Source organism: Mesoplodon bidens (assembly GCF_964165515.1).
Source record: "Mesoplodon bidens genome assembly, chromosome: X".
NCBI lineage: Eukaryota > Metazoa > Chordata > Mammalia > Artiodactyla > Ziphiidae > Mesoplodon > Mesoplodon bidens.
The window spans coordinates 45,943,358-45,954,747 of record NC_138163.1 but is presented as its reverse complement, the minus strand read 5'-3'; the positions used below and the strand labels follow the sequence as shown (position 1 = coordinate 45,954,747).

The following is an 11,390-nucleotide window of genomic DNA, read 5'->3' as shown; positions in this document are numbered from 1 at the left end:
CCAGCATAAGGACACAGAAAGGGAAGAGGAGGTATAGAAAGGGGTCTGGTTGAGACGGAGTGGTAGTAGGAGAACTGAAACTGAAAACAAATCACTAACTTCATAATTTTGCAGCAGCCTTCTTACTTCCATTTCAGATTGTCAAGTGCCAGGGGAGGTGATTCCAATTTTACAGGTAAGGAAAATGAAAACACAAACGGTTTTGGTAACTCGCTGCTGGTGCAATTTTTATTTCCTTTGCACTGTGTTGCTTTTATTAAAAATGACTGAAAACTTAGATTCCATTTTTGGATTTATATAGCCCTGCTCTGTCCTGAAAACAGCCCACTAGCTTCTTACTGCAGCCATGAAGTATCAAAATACCTAACAACCTCATTCCTAAGACCCCCAACAATTGTCTGAACAGTATCAGCTGGATTGATTAAACCAGTGGCTGTGTTACTGCCCACACTGAGTCATCTTTGATTTTAGTTTCAACTGAATTAGCTTTCAGTGATTTGTTTTTCTCTTCAGGCTGCTTGAGTTCAACAAGTTAAGACAGGTAGTCTGATTCCATGGATTTTTCCTCCACCGTGGTTTCCATGTGTGCTTCTTGATTAGTTTGCAGCTCCTGCTGATTGACAGGTATGATGTCTATTTCTGAGCCCTATTTAGGCAGCTTGGCCTAGCCCCGAGGCTCTCTACTTGACCTGAAAGGGCCCTGTCTAATCTGAGATAAACACACTGCCCTGTGTGTGATTTGAGAGTTGGAACATTTCAGACTACTGTGAAGGATCCAATGAATGGAGCTACTCATTCTCCAGCTCTACCTGGGTTCCTGGGACAGAGGAGCTGTCTAAAGTGTGGGATGCCTGGGGCATCTTTCTCCATCAATAAAACAAGTAACTATGTTGCAGACGTGGAAATGTTCCTATGTAGCTATGAGATTTTTAGTCATTTTCTGCCTAGAGACAGGACAACATATACAATCAAGGGTAAAGAAGCATGGCACCGAAATGAGTGAATGTAGTCATCTGTTCTGTACTCATCTTCTGCAACCTTTGAAAGGAAGAGTGGAAATTGACAGGCTGGAGGGGTGGGGGGAAGTGGAAGCAGTGGCTTGCAACCTCACAATTAATCACTTCCCAAGACCTCAGACCACTAGGTGGGCTTTAGGTTACCCTATAGCAATCCCAGAGAGCCTCAGGTCCAATAGCTCTTTGCCATGTATAATGCCAGAGTTCCCTCCTGTATAAAAACGGTACCTAAAGGAGGAAACCAAGTTTTAACAGCATATATTAGATGTACACAAACTTTACCAGGATGAACTCTGTCATAGTCATCAACTATGGGCCAGGCACCAGTACTTTCTGTATCCCCTTCCGTGTCTGCACTGTGGGTACTTAGAAACTGAAGTGCAATAATGCTTTTTGGCCCCAACCTCTTCTTAGTCCCAGTTCTAGAAAATAGCTCAAAAGAAATCTGACTGACAAGCTCTTGCCAGGTTGAGATTGTTGTTTTAGAAAGTGTGAAATTCTATGCATTCTATTTGACCTTCATTTCCAATGGGAGACCAATGGAAGGAGTGTACTATTTACATTTTAATTCCTAAATAACAGCATTCAATACAATTGCATCCTTCCTTCCATTTTGGAATACACATAGGTGAGCCTCATATCAAAATTTCTCTCTGGAATATACTGCTCTGCTAAGTAACGTACCTTGTATGCATCATGACTGCCAATGATGGCATCAAAGAGTGTGTACAGGTCATTGAGAAGATCCACCACCTCGATGGGCTCACTCATGGCCGAGATGGTGGTGAAGCCCACAATGTCGCTGAAGTACAAGGTGACCAAGTCAAAGCCCTCAGGTTCAACCGTGCAGCCCTTTTTGAGGGATTCAGCAACTGATCTGAAAATAGACACAGCTATTCCTCAGAGGACACAGGTCTCCCTCCAGGCCACACAAAACATCTGCTCGAACACAACTTCTCCAAAAATCATTACCAAGTAAGTGATAAGGAAGAAAATGTCACCTGGATGCAAACACTCATTGTTTCATCTATTTTAAAAATAGATATTGAGTGCTTACAACGTGCCAGGCACTGTGACAGGTGCTGGAATGCAGCATTGAGCAGAGAGCCCTGATCTGTACCTTTGTGGAGTTTTTTTCAACTCTCTATCCTTCCTCAGTTCCCCCCCACCCCAACTCTACCCCACCTGAGGGGGAAATGTTCCCAGGCAGCTGCCTTTGCATGAGACTAGCTTCCCCAATTATCTCCTAGAAGATCATGTTACAACACGATAAGGTGCCTTGGAAATTTTGGAAATTGTAGCAACACGTAAGGCTTTCACCTAAGGCAGGAAAAACATAGAAAAACAACCCTGCTACTTTCCTCTAGGAGCTAAAAAATCTGCCTCCTTTTAATTGGTCAACTTCCAGGCAAAGTCATGAAGTGACACATGGAAAAACCGAGGCATCAAACAGTTAAATGACTAGCGTGACCCACAAGCAGTGGAAAATTAGGAAGTGTGCTCTGCTCCCTTGGCGTTCCAATTCTTCTTTGATTTGAAGGTGTGACGCAAACCTACTGGGAGTAGAGAGTGTACAGGACAGGGGGAGGGAGCAGTTAGTTGATGGGTCATTTTTTTCTATTTTTAATAGAACACATTGTTACAAGCATTCACACTCCTCAGGTGTTCACACATACGGTGGTAGCATCTGTGTTAGAAGCTTTTCCGTTTTCTGTTTTTCAATTTCCAGCTCTTCAGTCCGCTCCCGGATCAAATCTTCCAGGTTGCTAGAATATTGCTCCAGCATCCGAAGCATAGAGTCAATAATATTAGTCTTCTTCCCTTTATTGAAAGTTTTAAACTGGAAGTAAACAGAAAGAGGAGCCAGGGAATTCTTACTTCTTAAACTTAGAGATGATGGAACAGGGCCCCCTTATCATAAACCCCCTCCTCTAAAATGAAAAGGCAGGAGAGGCGACCCCAAGTCTAAATAGGAAAAGTCACTACCTACCCTTATTGTCACCCTGGCCCACTCACAGGGCTCTTTTTCCCTGAGTAGTTCTTCCCTTACCCTTCTGGTTCTTTCAAGTCTAAGCAAAGGTGCTCTCCAGGCAGGATCCTTCAGTTCTGAGATGCTAGCACATGAACAGTTAGCCACTTCAAAGGCAGCAGGATTTGGTCTTCAGCTCAGGCCAGTTGTGAGTGGCGTCGGGGGAAGAGGGCAGGGAGTACTCTTTTACTCTTCTAGATCATCAACCTATAAAACCATCCTTATCTTCTAATGCTACCATGTTGCCAGTTCTTGGACAGTGGGAGGTTCTTTGACCTCTTAAATATGACCCGAGACCGACATGGTAAGATCTACCCTTATTTCTTACCATGGGGTCCAAGAATAATGGTATCTCCTAGCACTTGGCCTTCGTGTCAGTCAGGGTCATGTAAGAATTCAACTGGTCTTGTCCCTGGTCCTTTAGAGGTGGCTGCATGCCACAGATTTTCAATAAGCCCTCCTGGGACCCTGTTCATTTACAGAGACAAGGAGCTTGGCATAGCGTTGGAATCACGAGGAAGTAACCCCTCCTTTTTGCTGTATTCACCATGCAAAATGCTGGGCTGACAACAAGGGAAGACTGGTGGTAATTTTGCTCAGAACATGCCTAGGAATCTGTCCCAATGAACCCTTTTATACAGCTGAGCCCCACGTGCTCTATGTAGCACTCAATGCCCCAAGGCTAACACTAGGAGCTTTCTTCTGAGCCTGGTCCACATCTACGTGTCCACCAAGGTCCTACAGTAGCCAGCTCAGATGCTTTGCCCCCCACCATTGCCTAACCCAGGGAGCCTCCCTCTCTTCCTCTTCCCATTTCAGTTTTATTAGCTGCAGGGAGTTGGGAGGCTACCCTTGTCTTTCAGACAGTCCAAACTTCCACTGAAGCATTTCAGTGAGGGCAGCTCCAAGCAATCTTGTTTGAAGGTCGTATGATGTGCACTCCTTCTATCTATCACCGGCTTCTCTGCTGCCTTCTGAAATAACATCTCTAGCATCAACACCAGGGCAAATGCTTTTTCTCCTGCCTCATGGTAAGTTTTCAGAAACTTGACCTTCATGGTCCTTTGCCTTTTCCATACTATTGAATACCTGTTTGAGTGTCCTCAAAAAACTCAGCCGGGCTAATGGAAGCATTGTTACCTGGGGACACGGATGACTTCACATTCAGGGCCCCTCAGGCTTTCAATCCAAGTCTTTCTTTTTTCCGCCTCAGATACCTGCCATTCACAAAGCATCTCAGTGCTGTATCCTAGCCAGGCTCAAAAGCCTCTCCGCCAGAGCTGACATAGCACTCCCAGAGAGCACCCTCAGCTTCGGTATCCTGTAGTTTGAACAAATCCCTCAACAGCATGCTCCAAAAGAGGAACCACACCCTAGCAGGGCTCCCTTAGCAGGGCTCTCTCTGTCTGCTCCCCATTTTCCCCTTTTAATCCCCAACTCTAGGGAAAGCATCAACCTCTTTAGAAACTCAGTATCTTAAGGAGAGAGCTTATCACTTTTCGTGCACTCCATTGCCTCAAGTCATTCCCTAGAAACCTAAGGAATCCCCTGCTTTTGTACTCCACATTTGTACTTCCTTCCATCTGGAACACCATTTCAAACACCCCATATTTTCCCTGACCCTCCAAAAACAATCTGGCTTCATTTAAATGGGATACTAATCAGAGTTCTCTGGAATTTCCAAAGCAAAGGGTGCTCTAAGAGGATCCCCATCTACTCCAGGATACATCTATTCCATCTTCTAATGGTCTCAATGCCATTGTCTTGCAAGTGCCTAGTGGTTCAACTCCATCTTTGAAAGGTTAGTTAGATCGGATTGTGGATGGTCTGGAACAGAGGTTCAGATAAAGAGCACAAAAACCTATCCTTGTGCCCTTGGAGGATGTGCTGGGGATGCTCCAGCACCAAAGGCCTTCAAATAGCCAATTCCATGCTTCTTCCCCAAGACGAATGCCTTTTTCTCTTGCAAGAGGTTCCACAGTATGATGACAACCCAAGGAGTTCATTTTAGGTAGGCTGGTTTCACTATGGCTTCTGGGCTGTGAGTGTTAAGATTCACGGAGTCCTTACCTGGTTAAATATTTCATCGAAAGTTGGTCGCTGTTCTGCAGCCTCAGCCCAGCACTGCTTCATCAGCTGGAGACATTCTGGAGGGGCGTGCTCAGCAGGAACCACCGGTCTGTAGACAGGAGGAGGCTTCTTAAGTCTTTCTATGATTTCTGGCCAGAAGCAAGAAGAAAGAGGTCTACAGATTGTGGGGAAAGCACCAAGATTTGGCAAAGATAATTGAGTTTTAGCCAAGAATAGGGTTAGTCAGGAGAAATTATAAAAAGGCAATGTCTTTTGCTTTCTCCTTAGGTGGCCTGAATATAAATTGTATCTGAACAAAGCCTACATCAATCAACTGAGGAAGGACTGAGAAACTAATCAGTTGAGCTATTGGTATCATTTAAGCACAGCTTTATTCTGCTTCTGCTAGATATTATTTATGTTTTCATTGAAGTATAGTTGATTTACAATGCGTTAATTTGTGGTGTACTGCAAAATGATTCAGTTTATATATATATATGTGTATATGTGTGTATATATATACACATATATATTCTTTTTCATATTCTTTTTAATTATGGTTTAATACAGGATATTTAATATAGTTCCCTGTGCTATATATTAGGACTTTGTTGTTTATCCACTGTTTCAATGATCTGGCTCCTTTCACCCACCCCCAAATCATCTAAGCCTCTCAATCTCTACGGTAGACCCAATTAGCCCCCACTGAAGGCCCAGGCACAGCCCAGTTCCAGGCTATGGGTCCTGCCTGGCCCCTAAGGTAAGGGAATTAAGAACTCCAGTAAAGGGACTTCCCTGGTGGTGCAGTGGTTAAGAATCCACCTGCCAACACAGGGCACATGGGTTCGATCCCTGGTCCGGGAAGATCCCACATTCCGCAGAGCAACTAAGCCCACGTGCCACAACTACTGAAGCCCGTGTGCCTAGAGCCCGTGCTCCGCAACAGAGAAGCCACCGCAATGAGAAGCCCATGCACCACAACAAAGAGTAGCCCCCACTCGCTGCAACTAGAGAAAGCCCGCGCACAGCAATGAAGACCCAACACAGCCAAAAATAAATAAATAAAAAATAAATTAAAAAAAAAAAAACTCCAGTAAATAGTTCAGGGCCTCATTGGGATCCTTCTGGCTGCTGGTACTTGAACCCCACTTTCAGTGGAACATTAACTGTGTATCAGACTATGGGCTGAGCACTTTGCATGGTCTCTCTGCTTCCAGCCTCGCCTTCAATATGGGCTGAGCACTTTGCATGGTCTCTCTGCTTCCAGCCTCGCCTTCAACAAAGCATTCTGAAAACATGGATTTGGCCGTGTCACTTTTTTGCTTAAAATCCCTTCATGGATTTTTATTACCCACAGGATAAAATCCAAGCCCCGACTATCTCTTCGGCTTATTTCTTTCTTTCTTTCTTTCTTTTTTTTTTTTTTTGGTTGAAGAAAGATTTTACTGCACATGGAAGTTGGAGCTTCCATTTTCAAATTTAATGTTCCACATTTCTCAGAATAGCTTTATTATTTATTAATTTTTACTGGTGTATAGTTGCTTCAGCTCATTTCTTATCCCTAGTCCCCTCTCCACACCCTTGACTTTAACATCCTCATCATGAACCAAACCTTGCTTGCACCACCAGTGTGTCTTTCCCACCCCTGCCTTGGCTGTAACACTCCAACTGTACTGCTTTATACTATTATAAGTGTCCCCTTGCCTCCATGAAAGAATTTCAGTTGTTGCCTCTGACTTCTCAGCTCCTTGTGACACCACACCTTCTGCTCTGTTAACCCAGGTTAGCCCATACCAGTAATGGTTTCTCCATCACATCTCTCACCCTGTCCCCAGTGCAATAGATTCCATGGACGTCGACCCCTTGGAGTGCAACCACCCCATCCAACTCTCTGGTAGAGGGAGTCCCTTTCTGAGAACACCAACGAGTGAAATAGGTCACCTCTCTGCTTAGGCCCAGCATGATTTATGTCCTCGAGGAGCTCATGGTTCAATTGGGAGGATAAACAATGACCAGCAGTATAAGTGCTCTAGCAGATATATGCACAGGAGAACACAGAGGGGACACCTGACCCACACTGAAAAAGGTCAGAGAAGGTTTCCCAGTGGAGGTGACATGAGTTGGATGAGGCAAGGTGGGGAGAAGGTAGGGGCAACACGTGTAGAGGCACAGAGGTGGGAGGTGGTGATTTCAGGGCACAGCCAGTCACGTGGCTTAGCTGGAGTATGGGGAGTGACAGAAGATAAGCCTAGAGAGGTGGCTAGGGACCAGATTGTGAAGAGCCTTGTACCTCATGTGAGGAGACTGGGCTTCATTTAACTTGTGATGAGGAACTGTTGTGGGGGTGTTCTAAGTAGAGGAGTGAACTAAAACTCCGAGTAGGGCAAGAGACAACTAAGTATTTTAGGTTTGGTTTGGTTTGATTTTGCCGTTTTTAAATCTTTTATTTTGAAACAAATTTAGACTTCCAGAAAAGTTGTAAAAACAGTACAATAATTGCCTATATATCCTTCACTCGGTTTCCCCCTAATGTTAGCAACTTATTATTATTTTTTTCTTTTTTGGCCATGCCATGCGGCACGTGGGATCTTAATTCCCCGACCAGGGACTGAACCCACGCCCCCCTGCAGTGGAAGCACGGAGTCTTAACCACTGGACCACCAGGGATGTCCCTGAATGTTAGCAACTTATAAAACTGCAGTACAAAGGAAGTTAATATTGGTACAATACTATTACTAACCTAAAGTCTCTATTTGAATTTCATCAGTTTCCCCCTAATGTCCTTTTTCTGTTTCACAATCCAATTCAAGATCCCATATCGTACTTAACTGTTATGTCTCAGTCTCCTCCAATCTGTGATGGTTCCTCATTCCATCCCTGTCTTTCAGGACTCTGACACTTTTGATGAGTACTGGCCAGTTATTTTTCAGAATGCCTCTCAGCTGGGGTGTGTCTGATGTTTTCTCGTGGTTAGATTGAGGTTATGCATTTTGGGGCAAGAATACCATGAGGGTGGTATTGAGCCCTTCTCAGTGCATCATGGCAGGGGTACATGATGTTGATGTACCTTGATCACTTGGTTAAGGTGGTGTCTGCAGGACCCTCCACTAATAAACTTACACTTTTTCCATTTGTAATTAGTAAATATCTAGTGATTTCATACTTTTAGAATACGTAAATATCCTGCTTCCCCTCAAATTTTGCCTGGTAGCTGAAGATTCTGATGGGAGATAAGGATGAAAGACTATGGTGTGTCACAGGGAAAGAATGGGAGGACTTTTGACATCCAGGAACATCACTGAGGGGGCACTGAAATGTCTGGCAGGGGGTGTCTCAAAGGAGTAGTAGGGGGCTGCTAAAAAAAGGACTAACATAAGTCCTGTAGGCCCTTGGCTTATGTCACAGTTTGGAAAAGGACCAGCTTCTTGGGTGAGGGTTATTTCTTCCAAATTCCTAAAGCTGTCTGGCTCCAAGTCCCACCTGCACACAACAAGGGCTGCTTGCAGACCAGCGGGCAGTTAGCACAAACACGGAATCGTGTTCTCTCTTCTGGCAAATCGCAGCAGCCTGTGTTGGCCTGATGATCTGGGTCATGGTGGGCTCCTGGTACCCTTTTCTCACCTCCCGCTTACCTTTGGCAGGCAGATCCATCATGCAGAATGGGGTGCCCCGGACCATCACTTCTTGCATGATGATGGCAAAGCTATACACGTCTCCTGCAAAAGAACGTAGCCTGCTGCCCCTCGGGGCTCTCAACAGTTCAGGGGCCATCCACAGCAACTCTGAAAAGAAAGCATTGTGTAATGAATACAGGGCGGATTAACTGACAGCATTTGCAATGCCCTCCAGGGCTCCAAGGGTGCTGTTTCATTGACTGCTTTATATTTTTATTAAGACAGACTGGCACGCTAGTGCCTCCGCGCTCCCCCGCCCACCTCCCACTGGAGTCTGAATTTATGAATCTAAGGAATTACTCTCAGAGAAAGCATACTACTTTCCCCACACCAGGACCATGCAGGCAGACACAGCGGAGGTGTGGGGAAGGGCAGAGAAGCTCGAAATAAAAAAAACTATCTGGTGCTGACTTTCTTGCTCTCTTGAGCCTGCAAGTAGCAGTTGGCAGGCTTCCAGGGAAAGGCGAGTGCACTGCCCGACTGGTTGCCATGGATCTGCTGTGTGCTGAGATCTATATGTGTCTGATAATTTGACTATGCTGGGGCTCGAGGAGTCACAAGTTGCTTTCTCCAGGTCTTATCTAAGAGGATTAGAGGAACCCCAAGTCTCCTCTGTTCCTTGCAGAGCAAAAGAGTGCAGCAATTCCTTCATCTCAGTTCTGTAAATATTTATTGAGGATTTACTATGTACCAGGCACTGTGCTAGGGACAGGGGCAGTGCCAGAGATGAATTAGACCTTGCCTTTGCCCTTGCAGAGTTCACAGACCAGTGGGCAAGACACACATGTGTACCCCTAACTGTAATACAACAGAGATAGTGATGAGGGCCACTATATAGTGTAAGGAAATGAATCTACTAAAAGCCAATATTGAGCACCCACTGTGTGCTCTGCTGCATTTCAGACCCGAAAAGGGAAAAAAAGATATTATCTCTGCTTTCAGAGAGTTATGGCAGAGACTCAGAAATTTGGGGCAAGGGCCCCTTAAGCAATATATAAAGAAATACCAGTTAATAATATAAATTGAGTAGTTAAAAGTTGGAGGGAATGCTTCATATTGAACCATATGAAATTCCATTTCTGTAGATCAAAAATGGTTCAATATTGGCAATTCCATGAGGTTCAAGCTAATAAAAAAACTGAGCTGATCAAATTAATCCAGGAAGGCTTCCCGGAAAAGTTAAAGGAGCTTGTTAAGAAGGTCAAGGATGCAGTTTCCTAGAGCCAACGACAGGGTAAGGGCTTTGCAGGGAGAAAGAACAGTATGTGCAAAAGAACAAGAGGTAGAAAGGAGCAAATTGCGGATGGGGGTGCTGGTAAGCAGATTAGCTTGGCTGAAGAGAAGGGCTCTGTTAAGGAATAATGAGAAATGAGAAATGGGGTTGATGAAGTGGGGGAGGGAGGGTGGCTGGAAGAATGAGGGCAGAAGGTGAGAGGCCCTGAGAGCCAAATGAAGGCATTTGGAGTGAATACAAAAGGCAGTAGGGGTGCTGGAGCTGGAGAGGGATTTGATGAAAGCTGTGTTCGGGAAGATTAATCTGGCAACCTGCACAAACTGGATTGAAGAAGGAGAGAGGCTGGAATCAGGGAGACCGGCTAGGAAGCTATTACAGTAAGAGCCAGAGGCGAGGTGAAAGGGGCCTAAATGGGGGCAGGGGCAACAGCAGCAGGATGGGGAACAGAGATACAGAGGTAGGCCACAATGGACAGGGAAGGGACAGGGCTGGGGATAGGCTCAATATGCTCTTCTGAGGGGAGAGAGGTGGAGTAAACAGCAGGTTGATGTCCAGATAGGGAGGCTGGAAAAGAGTGCCTCCTGAGGGTGAAGGTGGCATGGGGAAAGCGCTAGTTAACTTTTCATCTTGTCAAATTTGGGGTATTGGGAAGGGAGCCCAAAGGACAAGGTCCTATGAAGCAGGAAGGAGGATAAAAGGTCAGAGATGATTTTGGTTTGTTAGTGAAACCCAGGAAAGAGAAACTCACCCTGGAAATTCTTACTTTGAGCCAACTCTGATCAAAATGGTGCAACAGGGAATTCTAGCCTCACCCCCAATCACATACTCATCTCTCTTTGCCCTCCAGGTGTCCCCAGCATTTGTCTCCCAACTCGCCTGCCCCACCACCCCTGTGAGAGTCTCTGATACGCTCACTATAGTGGTTTTGCCCTTCTGTCTCCTCGCCTAGGAGAACTGATATTTGCAAATAAAGCCAAAAAGATTGAATAATACTTTAGTCAAAGGAATACATTTCTGACCATGGGATTTCAGGCATATGGTTTTGGGGGGAGGGAAAATGGTATGCAGCTGCTTCTTCCTGGCATCCTCTCTCCCTGCACATTTAAAAGCACAAGAAGGAAAAAAAAAGCACAAGAAGGGAAAAGAGGACATGACTCTCTGGTAAAAAGCTGGGTTATTAAATACAATCACTACCAAATAGTATTTTCAGAGAGCACTTACATGTATGTTGTTAATGGCTAAAATGAGGCTTTATCTGCACTATACTTATGTAATTGAGAGTGAGCAGTAATGAATACACTTAAACCTGCCCCCATTTCCCATTCCCACTCCAGAGCCAAGTAAGAGCCACTACCTACCATTAGACT

The 11,390-nt window shown here is 45.0% G+C and overlaps 1 protein-coding gene across 1 annotated transcript in view; it reads right to left on the bottom strand.

Moving 5' to 3' along the window:
• The window catches only part of GUCY2F (guanylate cyclase 2F, retinal), a gene marked incomplete at both ends in the record, with an annotated part of 79,968 nt that overhangs the window by 13,791 nt on the left and 54,787 nt on the right, over positions 1–11,390 (bottom strand). The window contains 4 exons of the mRNA XM_081222056.1: positions 1,701–1,893; positions 2,693–2,856; positions 5,116–5,264; positions 8,748–8,897. Coding sequence (XP_081078182.1) covers positions 1,701–1,893; positions 2,693–2,856; positions 5,116–5,264; positions 8,748–8,897 — 656 coding nt within the window. The remainder of the gene's footprint in view (positions 1–1,700; positions 1,894–2,692; positions 2,857–5,115; positions 5,265–8,747; positions 8,898–11,390) is intronic.